This window comes from Homarus americanus, unplaced genomic scaffold (genome assembly GCF_018991925.1).
Source record: "Homarus americanus isolate GMGI-L3 unplaced genomic scaffold, GMGI_Hamer_2.0 scaffold59495, whole genome shotgun sequence".
NCBI lineage: Eukaryota > Metazoa > Arthropoda > Malacostraca > Decapoda > Nephropidae > Homarus > Homarus americanus.
Window position 1 is genome coordinate 4,393,539 of NW_024732415.1, and position 16,539 is coordinate 4,410,077.

The 16,539-nt window shown below is 58.5% G+C and overlaps 2 protein-coding genes across 2 annotated transcripts in view; both read left to right on the forward strand.

The window, feature by feature from the left end:
* The window catches only part of LOC121868504 (collagen alpha-5(IV) chain-like), a 34,115-nt gene extending 19,575 nt beyond the window's left edge, over positions 1-14,540 (forward strand). The window contains exons 23-38 of the mRNA XM_042369169.1: positions 334-541; positions 1,403-1,552; positions 2,708-3,036; positions 3,659-3,793; positions 4,355-4,547; positions 5,351-5,500; positions 6,277-6,407; positions 6,836-7,043; positions 7,563-7,734; positions 7,843-8,110; positions 9,190-9,397; positions 9,945-10,241; positions 11,913-12,058; positions 12,761-12,940; positions 13,507-13,639; positions 14,162-14,540. Of these exons, the coding sequence (XP_042225103.1) occupies positions 334-541; positions 1,403-1,552; positions 2,708-3,036; positions 3,659-3,793; positions 4,355-4,547; positions 5,351-5,500; positions 6,277-6,407; positions 6,836-7,043; positions 7,563-7,734; positions 7,843-8,110; positions 9,190-9,397; positions 9,945-10,241; positions 11,913-12,058; positions 12,761-12,940; positions 13,507-13,639; positions 14,162-14,540 (3,287 nt within the window). The remainder of the gene's footprint in view (positions 1-333; positions 542-1,402; positions 1,553-2,707; positions 3,037-3,658; positions 3,794-4,354; positions 4,548-5,350; positions 5,501-6,276; positions 6,408-6,835; positions 7,044-7,562; positions 7,735-7,842; positions 8,111-9,189; positions 9,398-9,944; positions 10,242-11,912; positions 12,059-12,760; positions 12,941-13,506; positions 13,640-14,161) is intronic.
* Positions 14,541-15,098: 558 nt separating this feature from the next.
* Positions 15,099-15,482, forward strand: LOC121868505 (U1 small nuclear ribonucleoprotein C-2-like). The gene has a single exon (XM_042369170.1). The coding sequence runs from the start codon at positions 15,099-15,101 to the stop codon at positions 15,480-15,482; it is 384 nt and encodes a 127-aa protein (XP_042225104.1).
* Positions 15,483-16,539: the final 1,057 nt, after the last annotated feature.

The window sequence follows — 16,539 nt, forward strand, 5'->3', positions numbered from 1 at the left end:
CCACTACCTGGAGACATATAGCTTTCGGTCATAGTTTCGTACGTATTGCATACGTCCAGCAATCCCTTACTTAACTGTGATTGGTGGACTAAAATGTAAATGCAAATATCAACCAATAGGAGAACAGAGCAGTCAGTCAGCACAACACCCTAACTTATGTTTTCCTGTTGGATATTTATTCTCCTTTACATTGTTCATGGTGTGATGATACTGGAAATGCGATGGGCGGAGTATTTATTCATATCTTCCATTGTTCTAAATGTGCAAAAACAACTGCCCCCACGGTCAATCCAGTGATAGTGCGCCCTAGGGCCCTCCCATTTGCCTTACCAGGTGCGTCACTCTTAGGGGCTCTCACAGGGGTGTCGGTGCCCCCAGGGAACCTGGCAAAGGTGGCGGCGCTCCCAGGGGCCCTACCTGGGGCGGTGGCGCACCCAGGGTCCTTCCCAGGTGTGGTGGCCCCAGAGGGTCCCTCCCAGGGGCACCGGTGCCCCCAGGGGACCTCTCAGGTGTGGTTGCGCCTCCAGCCGCCGGCCAAGGGGTAACGTCGCCCCCAGGGGACCGCCAAGGGGTAACATCACCCAGAGGGGACCGCCAAGGGGTAATGTCGCCCACAGGGGCTCTTCTTTGGGGCATCGATGCCCCCAGGGGCTCTCGTCAGGGTTAGCGGTGCCCCCAGGGGACCTTCCATAGGCGGTGGCGCCCCAAGGGGCGACGGTACCCTCAGGGGCCTTCCCAGGTGCCCTACCAGAGGCGTCCCCTACGTGGAGACCTATAGCTTTGGTGGTAGTGTCATACATATTGCATACGTCCAGCAATAACAGGTGGACTAAAATGTAAATGCAAATATCAGCCAATAGGAGAACAGAGCAGTCAGTCAGCACAACACCCCAACTTATGTTTTCCTGTTGGATATTTATTCTCCTTTACATTGTTCATGGTGTGATGATACTGGAAATGCGATGGGCGGAGTATTTATTCATATCTCCCGTTGTTCTAAATGTGCAAAAACAACTGCCCCCACGGTCAATTCAATGATAGTGCCCCCTAGGTCCCTCCCATTTACCCTACCAGGTGCGTCGCCCAAGGGGCTCTCCCAGGGATGTCGGTGCCTCCAGGGGCCCTGCAAAGGGTGTCGGTGCTCCCAGGGGCCCTGTTAGGGGCGGTGGCGCACCCAGGGGCCTTCCCAGTTGCGGTGGCGTCCACAGTGTCCCTCCCAGAGGCACCGGTGCCCCCAGGGGACCTCTAAGGTGTGGTGGCGCCCACAAGGGCCCGCCAAGGGCTAATGTCGCCCCCAGGGGACCGCCAAGGGGTAACGTCGCCCCCAGTGGCTCTTCTTTGGGGCAGTGATGGCCCCAGGGGCTCTCCTCAGGGTAAGTGGTGCCCCTAGGGGTTCTCTCAGGTATGGTGGCCCCCCCAAGGGCCTGCCAAGGGGTAACGCCGCCTCCAGGGGCCCGACAAGGGGTAACGGTGACCCCAGGGGACCGCCAAGGGGTAACGTCGCCCATAGGGGCTCTTCTTTGGAGCAGCGAGGACATCAGGGGCTCTCAGGGTCAGCGGTGCCCCCAGGGGACCTGCCAGAGGCGGTGGCGCCCCAAGGGGCGACGGTACCTTCAGGGGCCTTCCCAGAGGCCCTACCAGAGGCGTCCCCTGCCTGGAAACCTGCAGCTTTTGGTCGTAGTGTCGTACATATTGCATACGTCCAGCAATCCCTTACTTAACTGTGATTGGTGGACTAAAATGTAAATGCAAATATCAGCCAATAGGAGAACAGAGCAGTCAGTCAGCACAACACCCCAACTTATGTTTTCCTGTTGGATATTTATTCTCTTTTACATTGTTCATGGTGTGATGATACTCGAAATGCGATGGGCGGAGTATTTATTCATATCTCCCATTGTTCTAAATGTGCAAAACAACTGCCCCCACGGTCAATCCAGTGATAGTGCCCCCTGGGTCCCTCCCATGTGCCCTACCAGGTGCGTCGCTCTTGGGGCTCTGACAGGGGTGTCGGTGCCCTCAGGGTCCCTGGCAAGGGTGGCGGCGCTCCCAGGGGCCCTACCTGGGGCGGTGGCGCACCCAGGGGCCTTCTCAGGTGCGGTGGCGCCCACAATGTCCCTCCCAGAGGCACCAGTGCCCCCCAAGGGACCTCTCAGGTGTGGTAGCGCCCCCAGGCGCCGGCCAAAAGGTAACGTCGCCCTTAGGGGCCCGCCAAGGGGTAACGTCGCCCACAAGGGCTCTCCTTATGGGCAGCGATGCCCCCAGGGGCTCTCCTCGGGGTTAGCGGTGCCCCCAGGGGACCATCCAAAAGCAGTGGCGACCCAAGGGGCGACGGTACCCTTGGAGGCCTTCCCAGGGGCCCTACCAGAGGCCTCCACTACCTGGAGACATATAGCTTTAGGTCGTAGTTTCGTACGTATTGCATACGTCCAGCAATCCCTTACTTAACTGTGATTGGTGGACTAAAATGTAAATGCAAATATCAACCAATAGGAGAACAGAGCAGTCAGTCAGCACAACACCCTAACTTATGTTTTCCTGTTGGATATTTATTCTCCTTTACATTGTTCATGGTGTGATGATACTGGAAATGCGATGGGCGGAGTATTTATTCATATCTCCCATTGTTCTAAATGTGCAAAAACAACTGCCCCCACGGTTAATCCAGTGATAGTGCGCCCTAGGGCCCTCCCATTTGCCTTACCAGGTGCGTCACTCTTAGGGGCTCTCACAGGGGTGTTGGTGGCCCCAGGGAACCTGGCAAAGGTGGCGGCGCTCCCAAGGGCCCTACCTGGGGCGGTGGCGCACCCAGGGTCCTTCCCAGGTGTGGTGGCCCCAGAGGGTCCCTCCCAGGGGCACCGGTGCCCCCAGGGGACCTCTCAGGTGTGGTTGCGCCTCCAGGCGCCGGCCAAGGGGTAACGTCGCCCCCAGGGGACCGCCAAGGGGTAACATCACCCAGAGGGGACCGCCAAGGGGTAATGTCGCCCACAGGGGCTCTTCTTAGGGGCATCGATGCCCCCAGGGGCTTTCGTCAGGGTTAGCGGTGCCCCCAGGGGACCTTCCTTAGGCGGTGGCGCCCCAAGGGGCGACGGTACCCTTGGGGGCCTTCCCATGGGCCCTACCAGAGGCCTCCACTACCTGGAGACATATAGCTTTAGGTCATAGTTTCGTACGTATTGCATACGTCCAGCAATCCCTTACTTAACTGTGATTGGTGGACTAAAATGTAAATGCAAATATCAACCAATAGGAGAACAGAGCAGTCAGTCAGCACAACACCCTAACTTATGTTTTCCTGTTGGATATTTATTCTCCTTTACATTGTTCATGGTGTGATGATACTGGAAATGCGATGGGCGGAGTATTTATTCATATCTTCCATTGTTCTAAATGTGCAAAAACAACTGCCCCCACGGTTAATCCAGTGATAGTGCGCCCTAGGGCCCTCCCATTTGCCTTACCAGGTGCGTCACTCTTAGGGGCTCTCACAGGGGTGTCGGTGCCCCCAGGGAACCTGGCAAAGGTGGCGGCGCTCCCAGGGGCCCTACCTGGGGCGGTGGCGCACCCAGGGTCCTTCCCAGGTGTGGTGGCCCCAGAGGGTCCCTCCCAGGGGCACCGGTGCCCCCAGGGGACCTCTCAGGTGTGGTTGCGCCTCCAGCCGCCGGCCAAGGGGTAACGTCGCCCCCAGGGGACCGCCAAGGGGTAACATCACCCAGAGGGGACCGCCAAGGGGTAATGTCGCCCACAGGGGCTCTTCTTTGGGGCATCGATGCCCCCAGGGGCTCTCGTCAGGGTTAGCGGTGCCCCCAGGGGACCTTCCATAGGCGGTGGCGCCCCAAGGGGCGACGGTACCCTCAGGGGCCTTCCCAGGTGCCCTACCAGAGGCGTCCCCTACGTGGAGACCTATAGCTTTGGTGGTAGTGTCATACATATTGCATACGTCCAGCAATACCTTACTTAACTGTGATTGGTGGACTAAAATGTAAATGCAAATATCAGCCAATAGGAGAACAGAGCAGTCAGTCAGCACAACACCCCAACTTATGTTTTCCTGTTGGATATTTATTCTCCTTTACATTGTTCATGGTGTGATGATACTGGAAATGCGATGGGCGGAGTATTTATTCATATCTCCCGTTGTTCTAAATGTGCAAAAACAACTGCCCCCACGGTCAATTCAATGATAGTGCCCCCTAGGTCCCTCCCATTTACCCTACCAGGTGCGTCGCCCTAGGGGCTCTCCCAGGGATGTCGGTGCCTCCAGGGGCCCTGCAAAGGGTGTCGGTGCTCCCAGGGGCCCTGTTAGGGGCGGTGGCGCACCCAGGGGCCTTCCCAGGTGCGGTGGCACCCACAGGGTCCCTCTCAGGGGCACCGGTGGCCCCAGAAGGCCTCTCAGGTGTTGTGGCGCCCACAGGAGCCCGCCAAGGGCTAACGTCGCCCCCAGGGGACCGCCAAAGGGTAACGTCGCCCCCAGTCGCTCTTCTGTGGTCAGCTATGCCTCCAGGGGCTCTCCTCAGGGTCACCGGTGCCCCCAGGCGATCTCTTAGGTATGGTGGCGCCCCCAGGGACCCGCCAAGGGGTAACATCGCCCCCAGGAGCTCTTCTTAGGGGCAGAGCGATGCCCCCAGGGTCTCCCCTCACGGTCAGCCGTGCCTCCAGGGGTCCTTCCAGAGCAGGTGGCGCCCCAAGGGGCAGCGGTACCCTCAGGGGCCTTCTCAGGGGCCCTACCAGAGGCGTCCCTTACCTGGAGACCTATAGCTTTTGCTGGAAGTGTCGTACATATTGCATACGTCCAGCAATCCCTTACTTAACTGTGATTGGTGACTAAAATATAAATGCAAATATCAGCCAATAGGAGAACAGAGTAGTCAGTCAGCACAACACCCCAACTTATGTTTTCCTGTTGGATATTTATTCTCTTTTACATTGTTCATGGTGTGATGATACTGGAAATGCGATGGGCGGAGTATTTATTCATATCTCCCATTGTTCTAAATGTGCAAAAACAACTGCCCCCACGGTCAATCCAATGATAGTGCCCCCTGGGTTCCTCCACGGAGTAGTGGTTCTAGGTGTGTTGCCTCGAGTTACGGCGGGTTGTGGCTCAGGGGGCCCTACTTGGGGAGTGGTGGGCGCGCAGGGGCAGCACCACGTTTGCGGTGGCGTGATGCGCCGGTGCCGTTTTGGGGACCTCTCAGGTGTGGTGGCGCCCACAGGGGCCCGCCAAGGGCTAATGTCGCCCCCAGGGGACCGCCAAGGGGTAACGTCGCCCCCAGTGGCTCTTCTTTGGGGCAGTGATGGCCCCAGGGGCTCTCCTCAGGGTAAGTGGTGCCCCTAGGGGTTCTCTCAGGTATGGTGGCCCCCCCAAGGGCCTGCCAAGGGGTAACGCCGCCTCCAGGGGCCCGACAAGGGGTAACGGTGACCCCAGGGGACCGCCAAGGGGTAACGTCGCCCATAGGGGCTCTTCTTTGGAGCAGCGAGGACCTCAGGGGCTCTCAGGGTCAGCGGTGCCCCCAGGGGACCTGCCAGAGGCGGTGGCGCCCCAAGGGGCGACGGTACCTTCAGGGGCCTTCCCAGAGGCCCTACCAGAGGCGTCCCCTGCCTGGAAACCTGCAGCTTTTGGTCGTAGTGTCGTACATATTGCATACGTCCAGCAATCCCTTACTTAACTGTGATTGGTGGACTAAAATGTAAATGCAAATATCAGCCAATAGGAGAACAGAGCAGTCAGTCAGCACAACACCCCAACTTATGTTTTCCTGTTGGATATTTATTCTCTTTTACATTGTTCATGGTGTGATGATACTGGAAATGCGATGGGCGGAGTATTTATTCATATCTCCCATTGTTCTAAATGTGCAAAAACAACTGCCCCCACGGTCAATCCAATGATAGTGCCCCCTGGGTCCCTCCCATGTGCCCTACCAGATGCGTCGCTTTTAGGGACTCTCACAGGGGTGTCGGTGCCCTCAGGGTCCCTGGCAAGGGTGGCGGCGCTCCCAGGGGCCCTACTTGGGGCGGTGGCGCACCCAGGGGCCTTCCCAGTTGCGGTGGCGCCCATAGTGTCCCTCCCAGAGGCACCGGTGCCCCCAGGGGACCTCTCAGGTGTGGAGGCGCCCACAGGGGCCCGCCAAGGGCTAATGTCGCCCCCAGGGGACCGCCAAGGGGTAACGTCGCCCCCAGTGGCTCTTCTTTGGGGCAGTGATGGCCCCAGGGGCTCTCCTCAGGGTAAGTGGTGCCCCTAGGGGTTCTCTCAGGTATGGTGGCCCCCCCAAGGGCCTGCCAAGGGGTAACGCCGCCTCCAGGGGCCCGACAAGGGGTAACGGTGACCCCAGGGGACCGCCAAGGGGTAACGTCGCCCATAGGGGCTCTTCTTAGGAGCAGCGAGGACCCCAGGGGCTCTCAGGGTCAGCGGTGCCCCCAGGGGACCTGCCAGAGGCGGTGGCGCCCCAAGGGGCGACGGTACCTTCAGGGGCCTTCCCAGAGGCCCTACCAGAGGCGTCCCCTGCCTGGAAACCTACAGCTTTTGGTCGTAGTGTCGTACATATTGCATACGTCCAGCAATCCCTTACTTAACTGTGATTGGTGGACTAAAATGTAAATGCAAATATCAGCCAATAGGAGAACAGAGCAGTCAGTCAGCACAACACCCCAACTTATGTTTTCCTGTTGGATATTTATTCTCTTTTACATTGTTCATGGTGTGATGATACTCGAAATGCGATGGGCGGAGTATTTATTCATATCTCCCATTGTTCTAAATGTGCAAAAACAACTGCCCCCACGGTCAATCCAGTGATAGTGCCCCCTGGGTCCCTCCCATGTGCCCTACCAGGTGCGTCGCTCTTAGGGGCTCTGACAGGGGTGTCGATGCCCTCAGGGTCCCTGGCAAGGGTGGCGGCGCTCCCAGGGGCCCTACCTGGGGCGGTGACGCACCCAGGGGCCTTCTCAGGTGCGGTGGCGCCCACAATGTCCCTCCCAGAGGCACCGGTGCCCCCAAGGGACCTCTCAGGTGTGGTAGCGCCCCCAGGCGCCGGCCAAGGGTAACGTCGCCCCCAGGGGCCCGCCAAGAGGTAACGTCGTCCACAAGGGCTCTCCTTATGGGCAGCGATGCCCCCAGGGGCTCTCCTCAGGGTCAGCGGTGCCCCCAGGGGACCATCCAAAAGCAGTGGCGCCCCAAGGGGCGACGGTACCCTTGGGGGCCTTCCCAGGGGCCCTACCAGAGGCCTCCACTACCTGGAGACATATAGCTTTAGGTCGTAGTTTCGTACGTATTGCATACGTCCAGCAATCCCTTACTTAACTGTGATTGGTGGACTAAAATGTAAATGCAAATATCAGCCAATAGGAGAACAGAGTAGTCAGTCAGCACAACACCCCAACTTATGTTTTCCTGTTGGATATTTATTCTCCTTTACATTGTTCATGGTGTGATGATACTGGAAATGCGATGGGCGGAGTATTTATTCATATCTCCCATTGTTCTAAATGTGCAAAAACAACTGCCCCCACGGTCAATCCAGTGATAGTGCGCCCTGGGGCACTCCCATTTGCCCTACCAGGTGCATCGATCTTGGGGCTCTCCCAAGGGTGTCGGCGACCCCAGGGGCCCTGACAAGGGTGGCGGCAATCCCAGGAGCCCTGCCAGGCGCGGTGGCGCACCCAGGGGCCTTCCCAGGTGCGGTGGCGACCACAGGTTCCCTCGGGCACCGGAGCCCCCAGGGGACCTCTCAGGTGTGGTGGCGCCCCCAGGGGCCCTCCAAGGGGTAACGTTTCCCACAGGTGCCCGCCAAGAGGTAACGTTGCCCCCATGGGACCGCCAAGGGGTAACGTCACCCCCAGGGGACCGCCAAGGGTAACGTCGCCCCAGGGCTCTTCTTTGCTGCAGCAATGCCCCCAGGGGCTCTCCTCAGGGGCACTGGTGCCCCAGGGGAGCTCTCAGGTGTGGTGGCGCGCCCATGGGCACGCCAAGGGGTAGCATCGCCCCCAGGGGCTCTTCTTATGGGCAGCGATGCCCCTAGGGCTCCCTTCAGGGTCAGCAGTGCCCCCAGGGGACCTTCCAGAGGTGGTGGCGCCCCAAGGGGCGGCGCTACCCTCAGGGGCTTCCCAGGTGCCCTACCAGAGGCGTCCCCTACGTGGAGACCTATAGCTTTGGTGGTAGTGTCATACATATTGCATACGTCCAGCAATACCTTACTTAACTGTGATTGGTGGACTAAAATGTAAATGCAAATATCAGCCAATAGGAGAACAGAGCAGTCAGTCAGCACAACACCCCAACTTATGTTTTCCTGTTGGATATTTATTCTCTTTTACATTGTTCATGGTGTGATGATACTCGAAATGCGATGGGCGGAGTATTTATTCATATCTCCCATTGTTCTAAATGTGCAAAAACAACTGCCCCCACGGTCAATCCAGTGATAGTGCCCCCTGGGTCCCTCCCATGTGCCCTACCAGGTGCGTCGCTCTTAGGGGCTCTGACAGGGGTGTCGGTGCCCTCAGGGTCCCTGGCAAGGGTGGCGGCGCTCCCAGGGGCCCTACCTGGGGCGGTGGCGCACCCAGGGGCCTTCTCAGGTGCGGTGGCGCCCACAATGTCCCTCCCAGAGGCACCGGTGCCCCCCAAGGGACCTCTCAGGTGTGGTAGCGCCCCCAGGCGCCGGCCAAAAGGTAACGTCGCCCTTAGGGGCCCGCCAAGGGGTAACGTCGCCCACAAGGGCTCTCCTTATGGGCAGCGATGCCCCCAGGGGCTCTCCTCAGGGTTAGCGGTGCCCCCAGGGGACCATCCAAAAGCAGTGGCGCCCCAAGGGGCGACGGTACCCTTGGAGGCCTTCCCAGGGGCCCTACCAGAGGCCTCCACTACCTGGAGACATATAGCTTTAGGTCGTAGTTTCGTACGTATTGCATACGTCCAGCAATCCCTTACTTAACTGTGATTGGTGGACTAAAATGTAAATGCAAATATCAACCAATAGGAGAACAGAGCAGTCAGTCAGCACAACACCCTAACTTATGTTTTCCTGTTGGATATTTATTCTCCTTTACATTGTTCATGGTGTGATGATACTGGAAATGCGATGGGCGGAGTATTTATTCATATCTCCCATTGTTCTAAATGTGCAAAAACAACTGCCCCCACGGTCAATCCAGTGATAGTGCGCCCTAGGGCCCTCCCATTTGCCTTACCAGGTGCGTCACTCTTAGGGGCTCTCACAGGGGTGTTGGTGGCCCCAGGGAACCTGGCAAAGGTGGCGGCGCTCCCAGGGGCCCTACCTGGGGCGGTGGCGCACCCAGGGTCCTTCCCAGGTGTGGTGGCCCCAGAGGGTCCCTCCCAGGGGCACCGGTGCCCCCAGGGGACCTCTCAGGTGTGGTTGCGCCTCCAGGCGCCGGCCAAGGGGTAACGTCGCCCCCAGGGGACCGCCAAGGGGTAACATCACCCAGAGGGGACCGCCAAGGGGTAATGTCGCCCACAGGGGCTCTTCTTAGGGGCATCGATGCCCCCAGGGGCTCTCGTCAGGGTTAGCGGTGCCCCCAGGGGACCTTCCATAGGCGGTGGCGCCCCAAGGGGCGACGGTACCCTCAGGGGCCTTCCCAGGGGCCCTACCAAAGGCGCCCACTACCTGGAGACCTATAGCTTTTGGGGGTAGTGTCGTCCATATTGCATACGTCCAGCAATACCTTACTTAACTGTGATTGGTGGACTAAAATGAAATGCAAATATCAGCCAATAGGAGAATAGAGCAGTCAGTCAGCACAACACCCCAACTTATGTTTTCCTTTGGATATTTATTCTCCTTTACATTGTTCATGGTGTGATGATACTGGAAATGCGATGGGCGGAGTATTTATTCATATCTCCCATTGTTCTAAATGTGCAAAAACAACTGCCCCCACGGTCAATCCAGTGATAGTGCGCCCTGGGGCACTCCCATTTGCCCTACCAGGTGCATCGATCTTGGGGCTCTCCCAGGGGTGTCGGCGACCCCAGGGGCCCTGACAAGGGTGTCGGCAATCCCAGGAGCCCTGCCAGGGGCGGTGGCGCACCCAGGGGCCTTCCCAGGTGCGGTGGCGACCACAGGTTTCCTCTCAAGGGCACCGGAGCCCCCAGGGGACCTCTCAGGTGTGGTGGCGCCCTCAGGTGCCCTCCAAGGGGTAACGTTTCCCACAGGTGCCCGCCAAGAGGTAACGTTGCCCCCATGGGACCGCCAAGGGGTAACGTCACCCCCAGGGGACCGCCAAGGGTAACGTCACCCCCAGGGGCTCTCCTCAGGGGCACTGGTGCCCCCAGGGGAGCTCTCAGGTGTGGTGGCGCGCCCATGGGCACGCCAAGGGGTAACGTCGCCCCCAGGGGCTCTTCTTATGGGCAGCGATGCCCCTAGGGGCTCCCCTCAGGGTCAGCAGTGCCCCCAGGGGACCTTCCAGAGGTGGTGGCGCCCCAAGGGGCGGCGCTACCCTCATGGGCCTTCCCAGGTGCCCTACCACAGGCGTTCCCTAACTGGAGACCTATAGCTTTTGGTGGTACTGTCTAGCATATTGCATACGTCCAGCAATCCCTTACTTAACTGTGATTGGTGTACTAGAATGTAGATGCAAATATCAGCCAATAGGAGAACAGAGCAGTCAGTCAGCACAACACCACAACTTATGTTTTCCTGTTGGATATTTATTCTCCTTTACATTGTTCATGGTGTATCAGGAAATGCGATGGCCGAAGTATTTATTCATATCTCCCATTGTTCTAAATATTAAAAAACAACTGCCCCCACGGTCAATCCAGTTATAGTCCACCCTGGGGCCCTCCCATTTGCCCTACCAGGTGCGTCGCCCTAGGGGCGGTCCCATGGGTGTCAGTTTCCCCAGGGGCCCTGGGAAGGGTGGCGGCTATCCCAGGGGCCCTGCCAGGGGCGGTGGCGCACCCAGGGGCCTTCCCAGGTGCGGTGGCGCCCACAGGGTCCCTTTCAGGGGCACCTGTGTCCCCAGGGGACCTCTCAGGTGTGGTGGCGCGCCCAGGGGCCGGCCAAGGGATAAGATTGCCCCAGGGGATCTTCTTTTGGGTAGCGATGCCTCCAGGGGCTCTTCTTTTGGGCAGCGATGCCCCTAGGGGCTCTCCTCAGGGGCACCGGTGCCCCTAGGGGAGCTGTCAGGTGTGGTGGCACCCCCAGGGGCCCGTCAAGGTGTAACGTCGCCCACTGTCGCTCTTCTTAAGGGCAGCGATGCCCCCAAGGGTCCTTCTAGAGGCGGTAGCGTCCCAAGGGGTGGCGATACCCTCAGGAGCCTTCCCAGGTGCCCTACCTATAGCTTTTGGTGGTAGTGTCGTACATATTGCATACGTCCAGCAATCCCTTACTTAACTGTGATTGGTGGACTAAAATGTAAATCCAAAAAACAGCCAATAGGAGAACAGAACAGTCAGTCATCACAACACCCCAACTTATGTTTTCCTGTTGGATATTTATTCTCCTTTACATTGTTCATGGTGTGATGATATATCCCATTGTTCTAAATGTGCAAAAACAACTGCCCCCACTGTCAATCCAGTGATAGTGCCCGCTGGGTCCCTCCCATTTGCCCTACCAGGTGCGTCGCCCTAGGGGCTCTCCCAGGTGTGTCGCTGCCCCCAGGGGCTCTGCCAGTGGCGGTGGGGCACCTAGGGGCGTTCCCAGGTGCGGTGGCGCCCATAGGATCCCTCGCAAAGGCACCGGTGCCCCCAGAGGACCTCTTAGGTGTGCTGGCGCCCTCCTAGGGGCCCGCCAAGGCGTAACGTCGCCCCCAGGGAACCGCCAAGGCGTAACGTTTCCCCCAGGGGACCGCCAAGGGGTAACATCGCCCCCAGCGGACCGCCAAGGGGTAACGTCGCCCCCAGGGGACCGCCAAATAGTAACGTCGCCCCCAGGGGCTCTTTTTTGGGGCAGCGATACTCCCAGGGACTCCTCAGGGGCATCGGTGCCTTCAGGGGAGCTCTCAGGTGTGGTGGCGCCCCCAGGGGTCTGCCAAGGGGTCACGTCGTCAGCAGGGGCTCTTCTTAGGCGCACCGATGCCCCCAGGGGCTCCCCTCAGGGTCAGCCATGCCCCCAGGGGACCTTCCATTGGCGGTGACGCCCCAAGGGGCGGCGGTACCCTCAGGGGCCTTCCCAGGTGCCCTACCAGAGGCGTCCCCTACGTGGAGACCTATAGCTTTGGTGGTAGTGTCATACATATTGCATACGTCCAGCAATACCTTACTTAACTGTGATTGGTGGACTAAAATGTAAATGCAAATATCAGCCAATAGGAGAACAGAGCAGTCAGTCAGCAAAATACCCCAACTTATGTTTTCCTGTTGGATATTTATTCTCCTTTACATTGTTCATGGTGTGATGATACTGGAAATGCGATGGGCGGAGTATTTATTCATATCTCCCGTTGTTCTAAATGTGCAAAAACAACTGCCCCCACGGTCAATTCAATGATAGTGCCCCCTAGGTCCCTCCCATTTACCCTACCAGGTGCGTCGCCCTAGGGGCTCTCCCAGGGGTGTCGGTGCCTCCAGGGGCCCTGCAACGGGTGTCGGTGCTCCTAGGGGCGGTGGCGCACCCAGGGGCCTTCCCAGGTGCGGTGGCAACCACAGGGTCCCTCCCAGGGGCACCGGTGGCCTCTCAGGTGTTGTGGCGCCCACAGGGGCCCGCCAAGGGCTAACGTCGCCCCCAGGGGACCGCCAAAGGGTAACGTCGCCCCCAGTCGCTCTTCTGTGGTCAGCTATGCCTCCAGGGGCTCTCCTCAGGGTCACCGGTGCCCCCAGGCGATCTCTTAGGTATGGTGGCGCCCCCAGGGGCCCGCCAAGGGGTAACATCGCCCCCAGGAGCTCTTCTTAGGGGCAGAGCGATGCCCCCAGGGTCTCCCCTCACGGTCAGCCGTGCCTCCAGGGGTCCTTCCAAAGCAGGTGGCGCCCCAAGGGGCAGCGGTACCCTCAGGATCCTTCTCAGGGGCCCTACCAGAGGCGTCCCTTACCTGGAGACCTAAAGCTTTTGCTGGAAGTGTCGTACATATTGCATACGTCCAGCAATCCCTTACTTAACTGTGATTGGTGACTAAAATATAAATGCAAATATCAGCCAATAGGAGAACAGAGCAGTCAGTCAACACAACACCCCAACTTATGTTTTCCTGTTGGATTTTTATTCTCCTTTACATTGTTCATGGTGTGATGATACTGGAAATGCGATGGGCGGAGTTTTTATTCATATCTCCCATTGTTCTAAATGTGCAAAAACAACTGCCCCCACGGTCAATCCAGTGATAGTGCGCCCTAGGGCCCTCCCATTTGCCTTACTAGGTGCGTCGCCATAGGGGCTCTCCCAGGGGTGTCGGTGCCTCCAGGGGCCCTGCAAAGGGTGTCGGTGCTCCCAGGGGCCCTGTTAGGGGCGGTGGCGCACCCAGGGGCCTTCCCAGGTGCGGTGGCACCCACAGGGTCCCTCCTAGGGGCACCGGTGGCCCCAGAAGGCCTCTCAGGTGTTGTGGCGCCCACAGGGGCCCGCCAAGGGCTAACGTCACCCCCAGGGGACCGCCAAAGGGTAACGTCGCCCCCAATCGCTCTTCTGTGGTCAGCTATGCCTCCAGGGGCTCTCCTCAGGGTCACCGGTGCCCCCAGGCGATCTCTTAGGTATGGTGGCGCCCCCAGGGGCCCGCCAAGGGGTAACATCGCCCCCAGGAGCTCTTCTTAGGGGCAGAGCGATGCCCCCAGGGTCTCCCCTCACGGTCAGCCGTGCCTCCAGGGGTCCTTCCAGAGCAGGTGGCGCCCCAAGGGGCAGCGGTACCCTCAGGGGCCTTCTCAGGGGCCCTACCAGAGGCGTCCCTTACCTGGAGACCTAAAGCTTTTGCTGGAATTGTCGTACATATTGCATACGTCCAGCAATCCCTTACTTAACTGTGATTGGTGACTAAAATATAAATGCAAATATCAGCCAATAGGAGAACAGAGCAGTCAGTCAGCACAACACCCCAACTTATGTTTTCCTGTTGGATTTTTATTCTCCTTTACATTGTTCATGGTATGATGATACTGGAAATGCGATGGGCGGAGTATTTATTCATATCTCCCATTGTTCTAAATGTGCAAAAACAACTGCCCCCACGGTCAATCCAGTGATAGTGCGCCCTAGGGCCCTCCCATTTGCCTTACTAGGTGCGTCGCCCTAGGGGCTCTCCCAGGGGTGTCGGTGCCTCCAGTGGCCCTGACAAGGGTGGCGGCACTCCTAGGGGCCCTGCCAGGGGCGAAGACACACGCAGGAGCCTTCTTAGATGCGGTGGCGCCTACGGGGTCCCACCCAGGGGCACCGGTGCACCCAGGGGACCTCTCAGGTGTGGTTTCGCCCCCATGGGTTCGCCAACGGGTAACGTCGCCCCCAGGAGCCCGCCAATGGGTAACGTTGACCCCAGGGGACCGCCAACTGGTAACGTCGCCCACAGAGGCTCTTCTTAAGGGCAGCAATGCCCCCAAGGGCTCTCCTCAGGGTCAGCGGTGCCCCCAATCACCTGAAAAACCAATTGTTGGCAAGTACTGAAATAAGCATTGAGAAAAATTTCATTAAAATATTCCAAGCATCATTACGACCACTAATTATTCCGCAATCGAACTGTCGATGAAAGGATCGGACTCGGCATGCTCAGGAGTACCTATACTGTGATTTTGAACAAAATTGCGTATATCGCGTTTTGTCTCGACCCTGGAAAAATTGCGTAAGGGGGGACCCTTACGCGTTTTTTCACCCAAATATGATTTTCTCTCAAACTTGAAATTTGGTGGGATTAATTTCAGTTATTAAGTACTTCCAGAAGAACATAACAACACCAACCAATCACCTGAGAAACCAATAGTTGGCGAGTACTGAAATAAGCATTGAGAAAATTTTCATTTTAATAGACCAAGCATCATTACAACCACTAATAATACCGCAATCGAACTGTCGATGATAGGATCAGAATCAGCATGCTCAGGAGTACCTATACTGTGATTTTGAACAAAATCGCGTTTATCGTGTTTTGTCTCGACCCTGGAAAAAACGCGTAAGGGCTACAGGTCTTGCGCCACCAGGGCTTCTCGCAATGGCGGCGAAGGCCCCATGGACTATCCCAGGGACACTCGCAGGGGCGGCGGCTCCTCAGGGACTTTTCCAGAGGGGTCGACGCCCCCATGGGCCCTCCTAGAGGCAGCGACGCCTTCAGAGACCCTCCTAGGGATGGTGGCGCCCCCAAGGACCCTGCCAGGGGAGGCTGCACCCCCAGGGGCCTTCTCAATGGCGGCTGCGCCCCCAGGAGCCTTCCCAGGGGTGATTGAGCCCCCAGCTGCCATCCCAGGGACAGCAGCGTCTCCAGGAACCCTCTTAGGGGCGGTAGCGCCCCCAAGGGCTTTCCCAGCGTCGACAGTGCCCCCAGGGGCCCTCTCAAGGGCAGCGGCATCTCCAGGGACCCTCCTAGGCTCAGTAGCGCCTCCAGGTGCCCTTTGAAGGGCGGCGGCGCTTCAAGCGATCATCCCAGGGGACCTCCCAGGGGCAGTGGCGCCCCCATTGACCCTTCCTGGGGCTGTGGTTTCCACAGGGACCCTCCAAGGGGCGGCGGCACCCCCAAAACCCCCTCAGAGATGTGGTCGCCCCCAAGTGTACCTCCCAGGGGTGACGGCGCCCCGGGGGCCATCCCAGCGTCAGCGGCGCCTGCAGGGGCCATTTCAGGGCCAGCGACGTCCCTAGAAACTCCCAGAGATGGCGCCCTCATTGAGCCTCTCAGGGGTGTGGGGCCACTATGAACCCTCGTAAAGTGGACGTCCCCCATCTTGGACCCTCCCAGGGGTGGCAGCACCCCCATGGACCCTCCCAGGTATGGCGGCGCCCCTTGGAACCCTCTCAGGGGGGGCGGAGCCCCCCCTACAGACCCTACCTAGGGTCCCCATGGGACTTATTGCATGCTTGTTCGTTGTATGATATATATTACATACTTCCAGCAGTTCTTTAGTGAACTATGATTGGTGGACTATTCCTTTAACCCACCAAATTACCGCCAATAGGAGAAGAGAGCAGTCAGTCAACACAGCACCACAACTTATGTTTTCCTATTGGATATTATTCTCCATTACCGTCTCCAGAATGCGATGAGACTGAAAATGTGAAGGGCGATGTATATATTTATCGTTGCATTTCCCAGAGTTCTAAATAGTGCAAAAACTACTTCAATCCAGGGGTCCTACAGGTCTGGCGCTCGCATGGGACCTCCCAGAGACTGCAGCGCCACCAGGGGCTCTCCCAGAGCGGCGGCGCCCACAGGAACCTTCCCAAGGGCGATGGACCCCCGTTACCCTCCCAGGGGCGGCAGCGCTCTCAGGGACCTTCACAGGGACGGAGGCACCCCAGGGACCCTCCCAGGGGCGGCGGTGCTCCCAGGGACTTTCGCAGAGACCCTCCCAAGGGTAGCAACGCCCCCAGGGACCTTCCAAGGGACGGTGGCGCGCCCAGGGACCATATCAAGAGCGGCGGCGCCCCAGTGGCTCTCTCAGGGACGGCCACGCCCCAA

Excerpts from the sequence above, each read along its gene's own strand:
- LOC121868505 (XM_042369170.1), top strand. The coding sequence starts at position 15,099 with ATGGACTATCCCAGGGACACTCGCAGGGGCGGCGGCTCCTCAGGGACT.